This window comes from Elephantulus edwardii, unplaced genomic scaffold (assembly GCF_000299155.1).
Source record: "Elephantulus edwardii isolate Elephantulus edwardi_28Jun2011 unplaced genomic scaffold, EleEdw1.0 scaffold00255, whole genome shotgun sequence".
In the NCBI taxonomy this organism is placed as follows: Eukaryota; Metazoa; Chordata; class Mammalia; order Macroscelidea; family Macroscelididae; genus Elephantulus; species Elephantulus edwardii.
This window is the reverse complement of record NW_006400005.1, coordinates 376522-399501: the sequence shown is the minus strand read 5'-3', so window position 1 is coordinate 399501 and position 22980 is coordinate 376522. Positions and strand designations below refer to the sequence as shown.

Here is a 22980-nt window from a genome sequence, read left to right as displayed (position 1 = left end):
GGTTGGCGCAGGATAGAGGGTTTAGAGCTGTTGTGCATAGGGTCACTATGAGTCAGAACGACTCGATGGCACATAACAACAACAACAACAATTTTTAAAAAGTATGTCTAATCTGTTTATTCCAACCAATATACTTTTGCATTTGGATTTTTTTACCAGTTAGGATATAATTTTGGGACTTTTAAAGTTTTCTCTAATTAGAGCACTCTGATCGCCTAGTGTTAAGAAGCTGCACTGCAATCCCAAAGCATCGTGGTTTGAATCCATCAGCTGTTCTACGGGAGGATGGGCAGCCTACCTTTGTGCAATTTACTACCTCTAAAAACCCTCTCGAGGGTGAACTGTGGGGTGGGTTATAAATCAACAATATACAACAACAGATCTACTTAGCATATTCAATTAAATTTTTAAATATGGAATATATATATTTACAATGTCTTAATACACTTGTTCTCTAATTGTCATCTTGATAATTTCTGGATTTCAGTTCATTTTTCCACTTCATACGAAATCTCATTTTCCTGCTGCTTTGTCCATCAGGTAATCTCAGTCATCTGATTTTGTGTTGTGAGGTGAAAGAGATCTGGTGGCTCTGTGATAGAAGCCCTTACCAAGCTGCTACCTGGCAGGCTGGTAATCTGCACCCACCAGCTACTCTACAGGACAAAGCTGAAGGAGCGTGCGGCATAAAATTTTATCTAGATTTGGAAACTATGGGCTAGTTCTGCTTTCCCCTAGAGGGTCTGAGTCGGAATCCACTTGCTGGAAGTGAAGTTTGCTGGAAATGTTTTGCACTCAAGTATTTTTGAGCTTTGTTCTGATACAGAGGAACTTGAAAATATTTCAGTACTTCCTAGGCTTGTTGCTTATCTTTTAAAGTTGTTTAATACCATCCAGTGGGATCAGGCCCATAGTGGACCCTTCAGCAGGTTTTCTGAGGCAGTAAATCACCTGGGAGGAGACTGCCCAGCCTTCTCCCGTGAAGCAGCTGTTGGGAGTGAAACAATGAAGCTTTGCATTGGCAGCACCCTTACTTAACACAGATGCACCAGAGCTTCTTTTTGAAGTAAGAAGTCTTTAACTGGGGCTAATCTGACCTCAGTACTGAGGCCAAAAAGCCTTTCAAACATTTCATGTGCTACCAGGTAGCAGCACTCTGTTGGGAATGCCAACTCTTCCCAGCCCTGACAGCTCCGATAATTCATCTGTTCTTTTCCAGTTTTATTTCACCTGGCCTCAGGTAAATTCACAAGCATTCATTGATCATAGTTGAAGATGTGGGGTGAACCCTCTGTAAATCTTTCTTTCTAGTTGTAGGAGAAAGATGATGCAGGCTGTCATGGAACCGCTCTGGGGTGAGCCTTACTCTGACCCTTTGGCTTCTTTCCATTCCTGTCACAACCCTCAAGTAGATCTGGCACACGCTGATCGTCTGTGGGTTTCTGAGGCTCTACAGAGGACACTGCTTCATATTTCTTCAATGGAGTGGATGGTGGATTTGAACCATCAACTTCTCAATTAGCAGCCAAATGCAAAGCACACTGTGCCACCTGGGCTCCTTCTCGTGTCCCTGTGAGTCACCATTCAGTGACACTGGGCTTAGTTTTTCTTTCTCACCCACCCTTTGCCCTGTGAACTCGAGCTGTCTAGGTCTCTCAGAATTCTGTATCCTCACCTCAAAGAGATACATAGCTGTCTTTCCACTTTGCTGTGTGATTTGCAAACTTCCTCCACGTAGGAAGCAGAGTTAAAGGATCAACCCCATTTGGCTCCTTTTCCTCAAGCAAGCTCCATTTCCATCAAGCACCTATGTGCTCTTCTAATGTCTGAAACTAACGGTTTTCATTTTTTTGGATCTGATTTTTTGTTATTTAAGACTTGGGGAAAACAAGTCCCTGTTGTCCCATCTCTTTTCTAATGAGTAATCAGTAAACACATGCATATATTGAAGCAGACCCCGTGCCTCAGCTTGAGGTAACTGATCCCACCCAGCCTGAAGTCACAAAATCCTGCCACCTCAGTGAATTTGCATTTTTAACACAACTCACCAGGACAGAGACTCTTGACTCCTATGAAGTGAAGAAGGCTTATAGAACCTCAAGTGCTACTCCATACTTTACAAGTTTGTCTAAAAAGGGAAGTTATGCTAAATTTACAGTTGTAAATGAAGAAAATCCACACTATCTCAGAATAGAAACTTAACAGTTTAGAATCTGCAAACTCTTTGCCTGGATTTTGGATAAACTCTATCTTAACTCCCCTCTATTTCACAGCAGGTCACATCCCCAGAAAGCAATCCAGAGTTTGGCCTCCTCAGCCTGAGGTTCCTGCCCATTCACTGGTGGGGCCCTGCTTCCTTTGAGGGGTTCACTGAGCAGGGCCTGGGCAAAAGCATTGAGGAAGGTGGAGTAGATTCTGGATTGTCTGTCCCCCTTGTTTACTAGAAAACTCATCACAACAAAACAAAGTGCTTGGCTGTTGTGGTGCATTGTCATGCTACAAAAAATTCTTCCTGGTACTAAATTGTTTGTCTTTGTTAGGTGCCATCAAGGCGGGTACCACTCCTAACGACCCTATGAACAACAGATCTGAACTCTCTTACCCAGTGCCATCCTCACACTTCCTGACATACTTGAGCCCATTGCTGCAGTCACTTTGTCAATCCATCTGACTGAGGGTCTTCCTCTCTTTCACCAACCCTCCACCTTTCCAAGCATAATGTCCCTCTCTAAGGAATAGCCTCTCCTAACATGTCCACATTATGTGAGAATGAGCTTTGTTTGGCTAGACTGGCTCTCAGGACTTAACCTGCTAGTTCTTTTGGCAGTCCATGGGCTAGTTAGTACTGTTCTCCCATTTGTTCCTTATTCTCCAGGGAGACCAGGAAAGGGCTTTGCAGCAAAGTGACTTTAACTTCACAACAGACTATCATTTTGTGTATATTGTAGATTTTGCCATGCCATGAGCTAGAAAGATTCTTGAGCTAATAATAAGCAAAGCAAAATACTCAGCCTGAATCCTTTAGTGGTCATGATGCATATATTTATCTAAGAGGGGAAATGGTAGCAATCAAGGGGGCTGCATTTTCAGAATGCCTTTTACAAAAGTAATTTTTTTTTAAAAAAAATCAGAGACTATAGGTGAGAAAGGGAGGAAGACTATTAGAAAAGGCTTTTTTTCTAGTTTGTGTGCAGTTGGGACCTTTGGTTTCTAGTAGAGTGCTGTGACTGTTCCAGCCATCCTCAGTGATGGCTTCCAGCCTGCTAGCTCTGTGGTGTGACAGGCAGGTGGTCTGGTTCTGCCCATTTCCTGACTCTGCAAGACTTCCAATTGTGAATGATGGCTACCACCACCTCCTACCTGAGGTAATATTTACACAGATCTACTGTTACTGCATTGTAATAACTTGTGAGTAGAATGGTTTATAGAGTCTTTCCATACATTAGCTAATTTTTTATCAAACACTGAGTTGAGAAGGTGCCACAGCTTTCTCGTAGATGATTAGTGGATAAAGGTTAAGTAACGTGGTGTTTCTTGCAGTGTAAAGACTCAAGCAAACCTGCTCCAGCTTCTAATTACAAGTCCAGTGTCCTTCTGTCTAGAAAGTGCTGGCTTCTCGCAGGAATGGTGTGAGACATCAGGATCAGCCCTAAGGCTAGTGCATTAACACTCTTTCCCTGCTCTGCTTCACTCAGCATCCACGGGACCTAGGTGTGTCTCCATGCAGCTTAGTGTTAGGTTTTCCCATAAAGATAGCTGACCTGTCTGGTATCTAACATGGTTATGAGAATGTTGCTTGTGGTTTTTTCTCACTGCTCCACTGAACTGCCTAGTATCATTTGGTAGTTACTTTTCTGACTGCTCCAAAGAAGTGCTCAGGAATGTTCTTGGGGGATTCGTTTCCATGTCTTTAATTCTGGAAGGGTGACCTGACTGTATAGTGAGTGCCACTCTGAAGCTAGTAGACTAAGAGTGTCAAAACTTCCAAAATAACTATGAAGGTTTAAACTGCACATGAAGAAAATCTAGAACTGTTTTTAACACTAAAATCCGAGTCGACCTATCAGAAAAGGCACTTAGTTCATGTGTTGTTTGACCCTTTGGCGTCTTGTTGCGGAGTGCTGTGACTGTTCCAGCTGTTTTCAGTGATGCCTCGGTGGCATGAAAGGCCTTTGGGTTAGTACTCCCCACTGACTATGCAGCAGATATCCACATAACAAAGAATTTAAACACTGTGTAAACCAGAGCTATGCTGGCTTAGATAGAGCATATGTACAAGGCTATTACATGAAGATCAGGCAAGAGAACTGTGTGGGGTTCAGTTGTTTCTAAGTGAGGGCAAATTTATAGAACATTAACTTCCAAAAGTTCAACCTCAACATTCTTAACCTGAGGGTTACTGTATTTGTAATGACTGATAGTACTTTTTAGACTACAAGTTATTAAATATAAGTAATATTCCTATTCAATTATATAAAACTTAAGAGCCAGCAGAATAGATTAACAGTTTTTAAGTTTGATGTGACCCCAAATTAACTAGAAATAAGAGAAGTACACTTATTTCACTTTTAAGTAAAGTTTATCTCCCCCAATTCTTCACAAAGGGTTTGCTGTGAGCCTTCAAGTCATCTTGTCCAATCCAAAGGCTATATTTAAGCGCCATGGATCCCTACCAGGGATGCAAGAATCTGACTTTCTCAAACAGATAACAACAGTTGAAGAATTGGAACCAAAAGCAAACAACTGTACCAAGGTATTCATTTTACTCATCTGCTTGATCTTGCTGAGTTCAACATTAAGAATGTGGCTACCCAAAATATTTCTCTCTCTTTAGGTTCTTGTATGGCACACTCGGACAGAGAAGGTTAACCTAGCGAACGAGCCAAAGCACCACCTGGATACAGTGAGAATTGAGGTATAAGTTGAAGTAGCACCAGGTGCAGCACGCCTGGCCAGTGGATGTGGGCGAGGACGTGTGGAGGTTAGGCTGCAGAGCATTCAGGTATTGTTCATTTCACTTCAGTACAACAGCCTTTATTGTCATCTGATGGACATCTGTACAAACAGTGTTATCAGTTAACATAAGGTAACTGGATGGTAGAAGATGTATGTTTTGTCTTCATTTCTTAGGCCTGTGCTTCCACAACCAAACAGCTTTGTACAGTATAGCTAACTGACACTGCAGGATACCATTCTGAATACCTTACATATTCCCCACCACTCTTACCCCCAGTTTGACCTAATAGAACGGAAAAGTGGAAACAGATATTTTGCCAACTGAATGTTGCCAGTTCCTGACTGTCCAACATTAAGTAGTTTTTGGAAGATTGGTGGCAGGCAGTATGCATCATAGGAAATACAGTGCACCCAAAAAAAGGGTCTATGGATTTATCTATCTGTTTAATATAGGGAAGTAACATTTTGTCAATACTAGGCACCATAAAATGTAAACACAATTACTGTCATAAACCTGGATATACCTTCAAGAACTGAAAGTGGCTTTGCTGTAGTTACCCTGTTTGCATATAGTGCAGAGAAAGGTCTTCATGTTAGCACTATGTTCATAAGAAGAGATCCAAATTATAAGAGAGGCAGATAAAATTTGAAATCTTTCTTCAAACATTTGTTAAACTAAATTTACAGTAACATCCAGGTTTATCTTCTTTTCACTAACCACATTCCCTGTTAAGCACATCATTACAACAGCACAGTTAATGATGAAATAAAGAATTTTGATACACTAGAAAACAGTGCTCAGTGATACATTTACATTCTATTTATATGATTAAACATTTGATCATATAGTATCTTCCTACAGGATTACTGGCTAATTTAGGGGCAGGGTTTATACTGTTAGAGGTATTACTAACATGATAACTATTTCCCTTATATGCAAACATTATAGCTCTAATTATACTGAGAGTGAAAGTGATTACTCAAAGTTGACTGAGCAGCTTCTCAAAGAGTATGGTTTATGAAATCATGGGAAATGTGAGCAAAGCGGCCCCTGACATAAAATGGTTTCTCAGCCTGCTTTTCACCACGTCAAATTAAATCAGTACAGACCAACACGGTCCATCAGATAATTCTTAAAATGAACAAATGGGAGGAAAGAAAAATATGTACATGGACAAACAGGGGAACTATAGATGCGTTTTAGCAAGGAATGTCAGGTGGTAGTTCTAGATGAAACTTGTATTGCATTTTTCATTTCCAAAGTTGTGTGCTGAGAGTCTGACCCGAGGAGCTTCCGGACCATCCTGCTGTTGTGCTGGGGGGCTGGCCAAAAGCCACCGTGGGGTCTGCACTATTGATACTCATGCCCGCCATTTGCTGATTCATCTGTGAAACACAAAAAAGGCTTAGTTGAAGAGGTATACTTCACTCTTAATTCTTATTTCTTTAGGTACAGTACAGTTAGACATTGTGTATGTAGGTTTTCTTATCTTAATAGCAGCTATATTTCACAGAAATTCATTTAGTCAGAGAGATAACTGAAGTTTTTATCAATGTGAAAATTAGTCAAAGCACTAGGGTAAAATCAGACTACCCTACAATTATTTTTTACAGGAAGCAAATTGCTCCTTTTGACTTTTTATTTTCTTCTACTTTTTTAGCACTATTGTAAAGTGATCTCAATTATATGATAATTCACTTTTTCTAGGCTCAATTTCTTGTCTCCAAAGAAATCTTTCCATAAAAAAATATCTATTCTAACTTTCAACTATTGTAGAATGGTGTGCTTTAACTATGAAGGATAATGTTCCAAAATTATTCACCTTCTTTAAAGTCTTAAAAGGCTTTATATATAAATACATCTACTCTTCACCATCTGATATTTCACATTTATAACTATAGTTTTTAAAAAGTTTGTTTTTAACTAATGCCAAGGTGTGAGTGATGTAAACTGTTACAGTTAGGCCTCGAACTGGCTGATGAAGCCACACTCCATTTTCATAAGGTTAAACCATGAAAACAGGAGAAATGGATATATTTGAAAATGGTCATAAACATGGACATTTCTCTACAACTCACACCTCTAAATGTTTATAAACTGTGAGTTAAAATATGTATATGAGATATAATCAAACAACAGGAGAAAGGTGAGAAGATTGATCATAAAATGGGTTGGAAACTTACAGTCAAGGTTAAAATTGCAGTACTGCCTTGGAATTAAAATTTTTACAAATTCTTGGGCAAAAGCCACAAGACATGGAGAATAGCCTAAATTCTGACCAAATAATGCTTTGAAAAGGAAGCTGATTCCCCCCACCCTCCAATTTGTGTATAAATTTGTCGAGGCAAACGACAACATACATGTCACATCTGATCAGGAGAGAGGCTTATCATTAATGTCTGGTGCCAAATCAAATAAAAATGTGGTAGAGAGTCTTTAAAGATACCCAAAGTAAATTTAACTGTTAAAAATTGAGTATTAAGGGTGTATTACAGCTGTGTAATAACAAACAGAAAAGGTATCTCTGTGTGTTGGTGTGTTTTTTTTAAAAAACTATACAGACAGTCACACTCTATTTGGTAACCTTCTATATTACTCTCACTCAATTCTGTTAGGTTCAAATACAAATAAAACCATTTAGACTAATGTGGCAACTTTGAATCAAAGAAGTCAGTGCAAGATTCCTACCTGTGCGAGGCTCCACTGAGGCTGCTGAGCTTGGGGCAGACCAAACTTACTTTGGGAGGCACCCATCTGTCCCACCATTCCTCCTTGGGGCCCGACCACATTTTGAGGCAGTGGCATCACACCAGTTTGTGCATTTCCCATAAACCCATTGGGCATGGGCATGCCCACCATCATGTTTGCACTCTGTCCCATTACGTTTCCCATAAGACCAGGAGCTGCAGGCACAGGTACTCCCATGGATGGAAAACCCTGAAATGCAGTCGGCGCTTGTGAGGTAAATGGTATATTTGTGGGTCCCATAAACACACCTGCAACATAAGAATCATGAAAATGAAAACTTGCCTCCACAATCACAGCGAAAAGTTTCTCTTTTAACTATATAGGGCAAAAATTCATTCTAGTACAGCTGTTCCTACTGTTCAGACAAATCATACCTAAACCCTGATAACTGGCTATTTTCAGAATGCACATTAATCAATTCTACCCACTCCTCACTTAATGAAATGCTTAAGCTCTAAAGACCTGGGTTCTATTATGCAAAAATGGTGTTACATAAAACTTCAGTGAACACATGTGCTATAGACTCCTAAGAGGCAGCCCTAGGAGGCTGTTTCCCTCCCTGGCAGTAAACAAACCAAGACTTTTCTACTTCAAGCTGGTGAGCAGGATTTACATCAGATCACAACCCACTTAAGAGTTCTTGCTCTCCATGGGTGCACAAACAAGTGGACATCAGGGTCTGCAGTAAAGTAACTGTCACTGTTTCCTGTCTGTGTCACTGTGCTGCCTTCTCACAAGCCTGCAGCTCCAGCCGGGAGAAAAAAAGCTGGGATTAGGAAAAGCTGTGGAGCATGCATGCAGGTTAACAGCCCCAGTGTATATGGCCTTAGCTTTTCTTCACTGGCATCCAAGAATTGGGGGGGGTGGAAGAGGAAGGGACCCATTCAGGAGGAAGGCACTCATCCACATGGGTCTTAACTGGCTGTAAGGTGATTTAAGTTGATTACTAATTGTTGGATATTGAGAGTTAATTTAGGAGTAGGTGTATATGCCTGAATACTTAAGTAAAAAAATCTCATGTAATGGCCATACAAAATATCAGTTCTGAAGACCAAACTAGAGAGCATGAAATTTCATGCTGTTTCTGTTGACTTCTACCATTGCTTTTTCACTGTCAAATCCATTAGCGATTGTCTGCAGCTATGGTGTCAAAACCTCAGCTTAATTTTAGGGGAAATGGTCTGACAGGTATAAAACTATATAAACTATAATACATCATGAAAACTAGAAAATGTTTTAGAGCTTTTGCAAACCCCTAAGATAATTCAGACTGTTGATCTGCAGAGAAAATGTACTGTACCCAAAGTCTTGAACTTTATGCAAATTGACTTTCAATAATTCTTTAAAGATCATCCATGTCTTCTAAATTTGTAAAACCATATTAAGTGATATGCAAATAGCTTGTTATTTCTAAATAAAGTTTTGTGAATCCTGTAAGTATTTTTATATTCTAAGGCTTCATCATTTCCATTTCTTTGCTGGGTAAATGGCAACAACAGAAGTATCTAAATGACAGGACTGGGATACACTTATAGTAACACTGTACTGCAATTCACTGAAAACAGACTTCAGGAGTTAATTACCAGGAGTATTCTGCTGCTGAATGGTCCCTGTACCATACAGAGATAAAATGGAGTCTTTGGAGAGCTGTTTCTTTGTGGATTCTTCTGATTTTGTATTTGGCTCAGTAAATAGATCTAGATCCCCAGGTGTTACTGTAGACAAAGGGGCAGCTGCTGGTATAGTGGGTGTACCCTAAGACACATACAAAAAAAAAAAAAAGAAGCCATCAAATTATATAAAGTATATAGCTCACTTATTTCTTAAAATCCAAATTAAAATGGAAAAGGACATAAATAATTCACAAACTTACATAAAATATTATTTATGTTAAATGTTCAAAGTTTCTTAGATGGAATTTGTTAAAATGAAAGTGGTATCTCAAAACCCTGCCATAATGGATCATATTTACTTGGTCAGTAAACCTTTTCCGCCTAACTTGACCATAATGAATTCTAAAGCAAACATGAAGACCTGTGATGCCCAGACCTGCCCCTCCATATGCAGCTACTGCTATCCCAAAGGATAAAGAGCATGTCTTGTGCGATCTTGGGACTGCAAGAGGGCACTGCTATAGATGATGGGAAAAGTTTCGCTTTACAAAAGCATCACATCAGACTGCTTCAAATTTATCTAGGAATTAAGCATAATAAATTCCTCAGTCATAACCTATTTTAGGAATTCATAACATTTTGAGAAAGGGAACAAATGAATACAAATATATAGTATAAAAAAACAAAGATATTTTAGCATAACCTCCTGTATCCTGCCAACAAAGATGATTATACAACATTGATAATTCCACTTAATGATCTTTGAAGTCATTATTCAGTCATAAGCATACTTAGCTTATATATGTAACATGTAAAGAGTTACAAGCAATTATGAAACTCATAAGATTAGTGGAAACTGGCTAAGCCTTTCTCAAATTATAGAACAGAGTAAGGAGCAAGCCAGAAGTTGAAGATTATGTGTCGTAGGATAGCCTCAGGATGAAAGGTCACTCGCTAATGCCTGTCATCTTCCCTTCAGTCACTGCAGAGTGTCCAGACAATGGGGTTCTCTGGCCCCTTGGGACCTGAGGACCAAATGAGAGAAGAGCCACAGCTGTTGGGGGAGGGGAGTGTTTATATACTGTTTAGGAAAGGGGCCTCCGTATGATCAATGGAAGCTCTTCTGGAAGTGGTCCATACACCCTTAATATTCATGTACCCATCTGTCAGCTAAGCAATCCTACTCTCCTTAGTAGGCAGCATAATTCAGCTCATATTCATGGGTGGGGAAACCTTTTATTACAACTTAGTATGCTCTTAAACTCATTCTTTCTCTCTCAGTTTTATCTGAACTCTACAATCCTGATGTATAAGCTATTTGAGTTCAATTTTGCATAATAAAAAACAGAAGTAAATGATTTAGTAGCCATATATGAATAAATTTCAGTTCTGCTGCACACCCAAACCCACAGTCCAATGGATCACTTTTATATGGCCTTTCTAGACATGCTTTTTTAACTCCTACCAAATGACTAGGTGGGGTTATGTAAATAAGGGGCTGTGGCCCACCATAAGGGGATTGGACAGCTTGCTGATAATGTAAATAAAGGTACGAGGCATCCTATGTAGGTGGGAGTATGCAAATAAGGTATATGGGACCATAATAAGGGAACAAGTCAGTTTTGACATCTTGCGCAGCTTAAAATGAGCCATCCAAGAGGTATAAAAAGAGGACCTCACTACCACCAAGAAAAAAGGGGAGAGAAACCCATTCTTTAAACCCAAGGTCCATGCTGAGAAACTCTCAGACTGAAGAGAAACAAAGAAAATAAGCTGTAACACTAGAAATGATGCTAAATGCTGAGAAGTGGTTAGCAGAACCAGGAACCTGGCATAAGACGATGCAGTCCATTTCCTGGCCCAGGGAGCTAGGTGGTTACATGAATGTGACAGTTCAGAGCGGAGTGCAGTTGGCTTCCCAGTTGAGTCGGATACCTGTGGGCAACTTGTCAGCAGAGCTAGGCTTCCTGACCAGAGAGCTGAGCACCTTTGGCTAAGGCTCTGGCAGAGTAGGATACCACAGACACTTGTTAGTGGAGCCAAAGAGTTTTGCAAAACTTGCCTGAGCAGAGCAAAAGCCAGACATTATTTTGAATTGAGAAGGGAAGACAAAAGGATCTGGATTTTAAGTACTATATGTAGTTTATTTAAAATAAAAAAAGCTAACTGTTCACCAAATATTTTCTTTTCCAGGGCTCAATATAAGTTTCACAATTCTAGCTTAAATACAATGTTCCAAAATAAGATGTGATTTTAAAGATTAAACATTTTTTCCTATTAATCATGGATCAGCATGCACAAATTATGTTGGCCAGACCAACCCCTCATAAAACCAGCAGACACATGCTCACCCTTACCCTGGCATAATGGTCTTTACAGTTGAATGAACTGTACATTAATCTATTTGCTGCTTTGATATGGAAAGAAAAATAAAACCACAACAACCACCACCAAAAAAACCCCCAAAAATCCGTGAACTGCACTAAAGCCTCAGATTTGTCTAATTCTCCAGGCAGTTAAAAAGGAACTTTCATACTCCCATGGAATCTAAAGTTGTTTAGAAGACAGAACAGCCTCACTAGACTGCTAAGTGAAATAAATTGTTCTTCATGCTCAGATTGTCAAATACCCTTTTTTGGGGAGGATAGGTGTTTTGGTTTTTTACTGAGACATACATACATGTGCCTGAACAAATTTACAAGGTATTCACGATATTTAATATTAACTGAAACACTAACAACCTTGAGTTCTTACCTGAGCTGGAGGCAGGACAGTTGTGGGTAAGGGATTAGAAATCATTGGCCCAAAGATGTCCAGATCATCACTGAGGGCTGGCATCATGGCTGCGTTCCCATTGGTTACTGGTGCCTCAGCAGGGCCATCTGTAAAGAATATAAATTTCTATTTTAAAACAAACTCTTTTCAGTGATTTGAAACTTAATCTTAAAAGCAAAATACAGTTGGAAAGAAAAGGTTGACACAATGGGGGAGGGTTGGGAGGGGAGAGTAGTGAAACAATGAATGAGTGGAAATCCAAAGTCTCTAAGTTTTCATTGAAATTAATAATAATTTTATTAAAAAGGAAATGCTTTTTAATTTCTAAGAATACTTTATATCCAAACCCTCTCTTTTGAAATAAATGGTAGAATAATATTTACATTATTCTGCATCTTTTTTTTGTATTATAGAAACTTTTAAAGTGCTTCCTAAATACTGGGCACTGTTACATGCATTTTACATGAACTACCATTTAATCACTCTTTAGAAACACACTACCACTTACAGATGAGGTGAGGGACCAAAGAGGGAGGAAACCATGTTCTTACACGTAATGATCCTTTAATAAATGTGTGTATACATATGGACATGTGTGATTTAATGATCCCTTCATACCTAGTTTTTAAGTAAAATTTTATTTAAAATGCTTAAATTGTTGTATTTTGAAGTCACAAAATAAAGAAGAAATAAAAGGATCAAAAAACAATCAACATACAATTTAAACTGGTTTAAGGAAGCCTGCTACTGTGGATAAGTGCTCAACTGCTAATCCCTTTGTTGGCAGTTCAAACCCACTAGCTGCTACTTATGGAACAAAGATGTTGCCATGAAGACTGGAAACCCTGTGCGGCAGTTCTGCTCTGTCCTGCAGGGTTGCAATGAGTTGGAAAATCTTGACTACAATGGATGTATATTATAACACGGATCCATAATATCCAAGTAATCATTTGCTCTTTATTCAAGCACTAGTACCTTCAATGGTGGCAATACCAAGCCACTGAGGTCTACAGGGACAGGGTCCCCAAGATTTCCGCTTCTGTCTGGAAAAAAATTCATTGTGTCATCTTTTTTACTTACTATGGCAGAATTTACAAGGTTTATGAGGATAAAAGTAGAGAACAGTATACCAAGAGTTACTGTGAGTGGATTATCAGGCAAAATTCACTCTTCAGTAGCTATACGAAATCACACTTCAGGCCACTGCAGCTTCAATCCCCTGGAGTATATGTTCTAACAACTTAAGTTCTTGCTTGCTCTCTTTATAGAACATGCCTATAGTCCTCAAAGGAACACGTGTCATCTGTTTAGTCTCTTTAATATTAATGAGCCGTCTTCGCATAAAGTATATATTCAAACATTTGACAAATTTAATGGACAATTTTACAACATACACGGGATTCTAGGTTCCCTTTGCTTTTCAAACTATTACTACACTCGTTTTTTCATTTTCTTTTTCAACTTAACCTTCAGTGAATCACAAAGAATTATCATTCATACTAGAGTAAACATTTCATAATTTGTAAAATAGTTTGAAATTTAAATTAGGTTAATTACATTTGTAAAGGCATAAAAATAATGTATTTACTACCTTTTTATTATTATATGTATTATTATATAAATTATTGTGGCAATCTTAAGGAAAAACAGAATGCACAGATTACTGCAAACTTCTAAAATTTGCAGCTTCTGACAGTGTGCGGATGTTGCAGTGCTGGACCCTGTTTCTGTTATCTCCTGCACAAATGGGCTTCGAGGCTTAGGGGTTTTTTTCCTCCCTCCCGGTGTCTTGCCACCCATGATCGCACGGAGGCCCGAGGGGTCGCTGCCGAGATTTCCACCAAGCCACAAACAAAAGTATGGCGGCCATCCCCTCCAGTGGCTCGCTTGTGGCCACCCACGACTACTACCGGTGCCGTCTGGGATCCACTTCCAGTAACAGCTTCTGTGGAAGCGCTGAGTGCCCAGAGGAAGCCATTCTCCACCACCCAGGGTTTCCCAAGGCTGATCAGGGCCACTGGTGGGCCAGCTTCTTTTTCGGGAAGACCAGTGTCCCATTCATGGCCACTGTGTTGGAGTCCCCAGAGCGCTTGGGACCCCAGGCCTCTGGCAATGTGCTCGCCTGTGACCTGGCCCAGGGCAATCACCATGTCAAACCACTTCATAGAGAGTATTCCTCTCCTTCACTGACCCTCTACCCTTCCCAGCATCATGTCCTTCTCCAAGAAATAGCCCCTTCTAGCAACATGCCCAAAGTATGTGAGGTGAAGCCTCATCATTTTTGCCTCCAAAGAACACTCTGGCTGTACCATCTCCAAGACAGATCTGCTTGTTCTCTTGGCCATTCATGGGATGTTCAGTGCTCTTTTCCAACACCACAGTTCAAAGGTGTTAATTTTTTTCCTGTCATCCTTATTCATGATCCAGCTCTCAGATGCATAATAAGTAATCAGAAAGACTATGGCTTGAATCAGACTAGGTAGGACTTTGCAAATGTGGGTATTTGTAGTCCACCAAAAGAATGGGATCTTGCTAATAATGTCAATGAAATATTCGTGAGATGGGATCATGCAAACGAGATACAGGGAACCTCATCATAGCAAAGGAGAGTTTTCATGGCACAGTTTGTGGTGAATTGTACAGCAAGTCTCTGGTGGTTTGAATTCACCAGCAGCTCTGAGTGTAAAACAGGCAATCTCCTGTTTGTTTATTTTTTGAAATTTGGGCTTCGTAACCAACTAGCATGGTTAATACAGCTATCATGACAGTCAACTCACAGTGGAAGTCTGAGTGGCCTTGAAAACTCTTCAGCGTGACACGGTGGAAGCACCTTCTCCCAAGGTCAAGCAGGGCTCTGCTTGGCAGAGCCTGTCTCTAGTCTCACATTCACAAAATAACTAGCCTTGCTTCCCTCTCCCCCATGATTCATTAACAATGGTTTCTGGCATTCACCTCCATCTAATTTCCTTGTTACTATAAAAGTTTAGCATCCACAGAATTGTTAAAAAGCAAATTCTTACATAGGTGAATACTTCTCAACACTGCAAGTTCAATGTTTTAAACTAATAATTTTTTAAATTGGTTTCAGTGCTTGCTACTTTTATTTATTACACATGGCTTGCTAAAAACATTTTTTCATTTTTCCCCCCATCCATTTTGAAGAACTTCTAAGTTTTTCATTTTCTGTATTTAAAATTTACAGTTAAGATTTAATATCATAATGTACATCCATTTATACTGGACATTTAAAAAGAATGTTTAGTCACAGAAATTAGGTGCACAAAGATGAAGACTTGCTCGCTGCCATTCCCTTTGTTAGGTAGAAAACTGCACTGCACACTCTCTTAACTCCTGCCTTAGTGATCTTTCCTTTAAACAAAATTTCACCAAAAGCCATTTAATTATAACTGTACCTAATGACAAAAGAATCACTTAACAAATTTAAAATTAAAATGCAGGTTCAAAATAGGTTCTAATTATTACATGGCGTTAGAGAAGCAGCAATACAAACTAAACGGAGCAAAAATCATTCACTGTCGCATGACACCTCCTCATTTTCCTGCTTCCTTTGCACAAAGCCCAGTGTCTTCTCAATTTGGAGTGAAGGAGACAGGCTGACATGGTCATCAAGAAGCACACTGGGCAAGGGAAGCAAATGTTGGATATAATTAACTCTGAGTCAATACAGAACATTCACCTGTCACTGGGTGCATCATTTTAATCAAGGCCTCACTAATAGTACTGTCTAAGCAACAGAATGCTAAGATGTTGAAAACTGTATGCAGCTTTTCAGATTTAAAAAAAAATGGCATATTCAGAGTCAGTAATTTAAATGGGGTAAATTACCAAAATTTAAGGAAAAAATATTGCAACCAATATGTGATGGGCTTTGCTTTGTTTGTTTACACATATGCACACACCCAACCAGACAAATGGGAACCTCCTTTTCCAGGGTGGAAGGAACCTCAGACCAACTTACACAGTATATTCTCTGAGACAGATGGATTTCTGCAGACAAGTCATTAGAATTCACCATGGGCATACACCTTGGTGTGGTGGTTCTTTGCTCAGCCACACAATGATGGTTGAAAGCAGTCAGCAGTAGCCCCCTTTAATCAGTATGCAGAAACAGTAGTTGGTGGACAATAAAAATAATGGGAGATTCAGAAAAGCCTAAGGCAAAAGGAAGAAATTTAGCTGGGACAACATTATAAAGAATGATAATGAAGCACAAAGGACCCCTTGAAAAGTCAGTGAGCAAACAGAAGAAATTAGGACAATGCAGTAAAATAAAAACAGGATTTAAACTTAAAAGGCAAGGCACCAAACCTACAGTTGGAAGTTATAGACAGCTTTTCTTTCTACATTGCCATAAGATTTCAGGCTAACATGTTATCTGGGGAAAAAATTGGTAGATAAATGTTTTAAGCTATACTCATACCAGAAATGCTACCATTTACCAGAAGAGGTCTAAATGTTTTTATTTTGAGCTAAAGAAGAAAACTTGTTAAAATCAGTGCACATTTCACACAAACATAAGGCATGCCAGGATGTATTTACTGCTCACTGATAAATGTTTAGGAAGAAGGTAACATTTCAGACATGACAAAGTCTTGAAGGCCAGTGTTTATCATCTAGAGATCATCAAAATGGTGAATATACCAGTTCATAATTTTAACTGTTGCTCTACCACACAAGTTATCGGGCATTAATAATTCAAATGAGCAAAAATGTACAATACATGATAGACCTATTTAGTGCCTTTTTCTTGATCCGTTTCAAGTGTCACTGAATGACAACTTAAGAGCTGTAATGAATGGAAATGCATCCTGCATAAACATCAGTTAAATTAGCTAGGTCATGATTATCAGTAAAATGTAATTATCCTATTTAGTATAAAACCTAACCTTGAAAAAGGGTGAAACCGTCTCTCTCATATACTTTGGGTATGTTGTCAGAAGGCCACAATCCTTTGGGGAGGGGACCCCAAAAGCAACCTGCCTGGAAAAGCAGGGGATCATGAAAGAAAGGAGAGCTGGAGAATGAAGAAGGATGACAGAAGAACTGATGCCTTTGAATTGTGTTGGGAGAAGCGTACTGAATATCCCATGGACTGCCAAAATAGCAGACTGCTATGTTTTGGAGAAAGTATAGCCAGAGTGTTCCTTGGAAGTAAAGACGTAGAAGCTTTCTCTTTCATACTTTGATTTTGTTGCTAGGAGAGGCTATTCCTTCATGCTTAGTGGAAGGTCAGCAAAAGGAGAAGACGACCCTCAGCAAGACAGACTGACACGGTAACCACACCAATGAGCTCAAGTATGTGAGTGATGAGGATGGCACAAGATAGGACAAGGTTCAGATCTGTTACTGGGTGGCCATAAGTCATACTCGACTCAATGGCACCTAACAACAACAACCTGGGTATAGTTGTGGGGATTTTTGCTTTCATGATGCTGAAGTGTAATCTACACTGAAGACTATTGTCTTTGATCTTCTTCAGTAAGTGCTTAAGGTCCATTTCACTTTGTGTCAAATGCACAAGCAAGTTGTTAAATTCTGTTGCTACATTCATCTTTTTATAGTCCAGGTTTTTAGATTATTTGTTCAAATTAAATAGTTATGGTGGTAAATAACCACAACACTGATGGTACTTTTCCTGCTTTTAAATTATGCAGTATCCCCTTGTTCTGTTTGAACAACTGCATCTTGAGTCCATGTACAGGTCCTGCATGAGCATAATAAATAAAAGTGTTTCTGGAATATCCCTTTGAATAGTCAATAAAATACATGTAAAAATATTTCCTGTATTTTCTGCTTCCAGCCAAGAGCCATCTGCCATGGTATCTTTCATTCTACAACTTCTTCTGAATCCAGCTTGACTTTTTTGGCAGTTCACTTCAATGTATTGCTCCAATAATTTAAAAATAATCTTCAGAAAGATGTAATTTATGAATGATATTAATATTGTTCAATAAAGTCTGCACCCTGTTAGATCACTTTTTTGGAATGGACAAAAACATTTATGTTCTTGTTGGCGAGCCATATAGCCATCTTCCAAATTCTTGCCATAGATGAGAAAGTTATGTCCAGAGATGAATGTGTTTGTAGAAAGACCTTAATTAGTATTCCATCGATTCCTGGAGCTTAATTTTTTTGCCAATGCCTTCAGTGCAGCTTAGATTTCTTCTTTCAGTACCACTGGTTCTTGATTAGATGCTCCTTTCTGAAATGGCTCAGTTTTTTCCAGTTATATTTGGTATTGTGACTCGGTGAATATCTTCTTTCAGTTAACAGCACAACACACTATATTTATCTAACTCTTTGCACACTTTGCTTTGTCTTCCTGATCGTCCCTCCCTTTGAAATATTCTAGTCAGCTCTTTTACTTCATTATTTCTTCCTTTCAATTTAGCTTCTCTATGTTTAAGAGGAAATTTCAGAGTCTCTTCTGACATCTAGTTTGGACTTTTTTTTCTTTCTTTCTATCTTTTACATGATCTTTTTGCTTTCTTCGTTTTTCATTCCCTTAACATCATCTAACAACTTGTCTGGTCCTCAGACTTAAGTGTTTATACCTAAAAATCTACTCAGATATTTTTCTAAATTCAGTTGAGATCTACCCAAGGTCATATTTTGGCTTCATGTAGAGTTGCAGATTATTTTGTTTTGATGCTTCAGTTTGAACTTACATATAAGCATCTGATAATCTGTTCTATAGTCATCCTCCTTGGCCTTTTTTCTAATAGTGTTGAGCTTCTCTATCATCTTTTGCTGTGGATGTAGTTGATTTAATTAAGATAAGCTGAATGAAATGAAATAGGTAAATTGGGTGAAAGGAAAGGCAACAAATAATAAGGGGCTCATCAGATTATAACTAATTAATACATTGTATTTAAGGTTATAAAACAAAATGTACATGAATGACTGAATGAAAAACCAATAATCTGTACACTTGCACCCAAATAAAGATCAAAATGAAGGGAGAAAAAAAGCTATTTACAATGGAAAACTTATTGAATAAATGTCTATCATACAATCTCTAGTCTCATTTCTACCATCAGTGCTGTATTTTCCAATTACCAATCCTCATTTGTTTCCAACTTTTATATTCCAATAATTAGTTATTAGTTTTGTTATGTGTTGTCAAATCAGAAAGAACTGACTCATAACTGACTCTCCAGTGGTTTTCAGAGGCAGTAAACCTTCCCATGGAACAGCTGGTGGACGTGAACCACATGTCTTTGAGTTTGCAGTGCAAGTTTACTATTAAGCCACCAGAATATGATGCCTACTCAATTTATTTATTGCAGCATTAGTAGTTGGTGTGTAAATATGAATGATCGTCTTATTAATAGGTCTTTCTCATATTTGTGTGGATTATCCTTTCACTGATGGCATTGTACTTCAGAACAGATTTTGAAAGGTTCTGATGATAAATTCTGCCATTCCTCTTCCAATAGTCATTCTTCACAAAGTAGATCATATGACTGTCTCATGAAAAATGGCTAATTCTAGTCCATTTCAGACACTAATGTATGGAATATTGGTCTAATTTCTTCCATTTCAGAAAATTTCAAATTTTTATACATTCATACTTTGTACACTCCTCATTCCCATTGTTAGTGGATGTTTGTCATTACCCATTTTGAGTCTTGCCACATCAGTAAATGAAGGTTCTTTGTGGCTGAAAGCTCCACTTATGTCATCATGGTACTCTCGTTTTAGGAGACAGCTCTTCCCTGGTATTATCTTGAGCATCATCTAACCCAAGAATCTCATTTTCTGGCACCCTATCAGACAATGTTCTAATGCTATTTCACAGTACCACTCATTTGTAAGTGTGTCATAATGTTGGTGGCTTGCATGTTGCTGTGATGGAAGGAATGCCATCAATATTTTAAATAGCAGCAGGATCACCCCAACATGGACAGAGCTTCTAAACTTAGCCTAAAGGGCAGAGTAAGTCTGGCTATCCACTTTCGAAATAATGGGCCTTTTAAAGTCCTATAAATAGAAGTGGAAGAAAAGAGGCAAGTACGTGTGGGAGAAAACCTTGTATCACCAAAACAGAAGAGCATGTTCTTTGGATCCAGTTTCTGGTGCTGAAAAACTCCTCAAAAACAGGTGAATGCCAAGATAAAGAATAATCTCCAAGGAAAACTTAGGCCTACATATGTTGAAGGACATATGTAGACAAGGCCTTCCTCTGGATAAATCTTTCCCTAGATTTAGCACTCTGAATTTAGTCTAGTGGTAAGAAGCTGTGCTGCATGCTGGTCTAATCCACCAGCTGCTCTGTGGAGAAGGATGGGCAATCTCCTCCCATGCAATTTACTGCCCCTAAAAACCCACTGAAGGGTCAGCTATGAGTTGGTTTCCAATTCAGTGGCACACAACAACAACAAGCCCCCTAAATGGCAAGAGAGTACATTTTTATTTATTAAAGTCATCAACTTGTGTTATCTGCTGTTATCACAGTACTAGAAAATTAACATATAATCCAAAAGAAAATAGAAGTACTTATTTTTAGAACACATTTTAAAACCTATTTAAGTTGTATATTCTGTTGTTGTTTTGTGCCATGTAGTCATCTATAACTCATAGTAACCCTATGCACAAGAGCTATGATCCCTTCCCTCATAGACACACCTGCCCCATTACGCCAGTTACTGGGTCACTCATCTAGGGTATCCCTCTCCTGCACTGTCCCCTCCAATCTTTTTTTTTTTAAAAAAATTTTTTTAAATTTATTATTAATTTCAATGAAAATTTACAGAGCCTCTGGATTTCCATTCATTGTTGCACTTTTCTCCCCTCCCAACCCTCTCCCCTAGTACACTACTTCCCTCTTGGAAAAGTAAAAGAAAAATTCTTTCACTGTTTTACAAACCCTCCCCTAGGTCCACTCCACTATGCAGCCTTCGCTCTGGACTCTTATCATGACAAAAATACCTAATAACATATCCCTCTTAAACAGTTTTCTCCCTTATCTGTTTCATTGCAGTATACATTATTGAACCCATCTTTCTCAGTCTCCCCCCAATCCTGAGGTCAGTCCTGTTTTACTACAGCAGCACCATACAGTATTTGTCCTTTTGTGACTGAGATACTTCATTCAGCATAATGGCCTCCAGAGTCACCCATTTTGAATAATACTGCATGAGTTCCTTGTTTTCAATGCAGCATAGTATTCCACCGTGTGAATATACCACAACTTCTCTATCCATTCGTTTGCTGATGGGCACTTATGTTGTTTCCAACTCCTTGCTATTGTGAACAAAGCCATGATAAACATGGGTGTGCATATATCTGCTTGGATGTCAGTTATGGTCTCTTTGGGGTATATTCCCAGTAGTGGAATTGCTGGGTCAAATGGTATCTCTATTTGCAACTTTTTGAGAAAGCACCATACTGCCTTCCACAGTGGTTGCACCATTTTACACTCCCACCAACAGTGAATAAGGGTTCCAGTTTCTTCACAATCTCGCCAGCATTTGTTGCTTGCTGTTCTGTTAAATTTTGCTATTCTGACTGGGGTGAGATGACCTCCACTCTTCTAAGCATTATGTCCTTCTCCAAAGACTGGTCCCTCCTGGCAACATGCCCAAAGTTTGTGAGACAGAGCATCAAAATCCTTGTCTCCAAGGTTTCACCTTCTCCAGGACAAACTTGTTTGTTCTCTTGAGAAGGGGAGAAGTGGGACCCCTTGAGGAGAAGGGGAGGATGGGGACTCCTTGAGAAGAGGGATCCCTTGAGGAGAAGGTGGAATCCTAAAACATTTGATTGTGATTATGTGAAATGGTATGTTCAGTGCTCTTTTCCAGCCCTACAACGCAAAGGCATAAAGTCTTCTTCTGTTATTCACTGTCCGGCTCACTAAAGCATAGCAAGCAATTGCAAAGCCCATGGCCTGGATCAGGTGCACCGTAGTCTCTGGATTGATATCCTTTTCATCTTTTAAGGCCTGCCTTGTTTTTTTTATACAAACTTTCTTCCAGGCAAAATCATTCTCCCTCATTTGTGTATCTGCAGCATCAGGCTTAACAACAAATGCATGTAACAATGTTAATCCCTTTGATTGCCTATGAACATAATAAAAGTAAATATTGTGCTTTATCCATCTTTAGCCCAAGACTTAATATAAAGCCTGGCACAAAGAAAACTCAATTAATGGCTGATGAACTAAAATATGTCCTAGACACAGATTAGGGTAAGATTTGTGAGTGACAAGAGACACACAGTGGAAAAAAATGTCAGGTGACTCCCCTTTTGTTCTCAGAAAAAGTGAAGTAACAACATAACTTTGAAACGTGCCAATGATCTCCTTGTTAGACATCCTCTTGTTCAGTCCTCATTCTACCTTACCACCACCTGACAGCCCTAGCTGATCCTTCGTTTTTGCAATCTCTTGCCTTACCTAAGATCATTTTCTGCATAAAAATACTGTGGCTGTCATAGCTGATAGGGTTTTCTGGTTCTACCTCCTCTTTGTTTTCATGGCCACAGCTTTAATAATACAATTTGCCTAGGATATTAACAATGTTCCTGATAGGAATGCGGCAGCCTTCCACTTTTAGTCCATTATCAGCAGTGAAGCTAGTATTACCTCTATCGGATATGTGCTCCCCTGAACTGCTCAGACCACAGTCTAGTACATCATTGTTGCCACAGAAATATAAATGACTAGTCAAATACAGATCAGTCCCCTTATTAATGTAAATAAGCACCTCCTTGGCTACACACACATCTCACTCTACTATAGATCCATTACCAGTGTGTCAGCATAGCACCTGACAGGTATTCAAAGCTATCCTGTTAAATGTTAAGATGCAGATGAGTTTTAAATCACAAAATGTTTTGGTGGCTGTTGTTTTTTAAAATAAATTT

General features: G+C 39.0%; 2 protein-coding genes across 3 annotated transcripts in view; one reads left to right on the top strand and one right to left on the bottom strand.

Moving 5' to 3' along the window:
• Positions 1-4921, top strand: part of B3GAT2 (beta-1,3-glucuronyltransferase 2 (glucuronosyltransferase S)) — a 100988-nt gene extending 96067 nt beyond the window's left edge. Inside the window, exons 3-4 of the mRNA XM_006899386.1 lie at positions 4605-4753; positions 4835-4921. Of these exons, the coding sequence (XP_006899448.1) occupies positions 4605-4753; positions 4835-4921 (236 nt within the window). The remainder of the gene's footprint in view (positions 1-4604; positions 4754-4834) is intronic.
• Positions 4922-5379: 458 nt separating this feature from the next.
• SMAP1 (small ArfGAP 1) overlaps positions 5380-22980 on the bottom strand; it is a 192665-nt gene continuing 175064 nt past the window's right edge. Inside the window, exons 7-10 of one of the 2 annotated variants that reach the window (XM_006899385.1) lie at positions 12073-12200; positions 9289-9460; positions 7646-7953; positions 5380-6342 (exon numbers count right to left, since the gene is read on the bottom strand). In XM_006899385.1, the coding sequence (XP_006899447.1) occupies positions 6208-6342; positions 7646-7953; positions 9289-9460; positions 12073-12200 (743 nt within the window). In that variant the 3' untranslated portion in view covers positions 5380-6207. The remainder of the gene's footprint in view (positions 6343-7645; positions 7954-9288; positions 9461-12072; positions 12201-22980) is intronic. The other variant, XM_006899384.1, reaches the window with a different exon arrangement.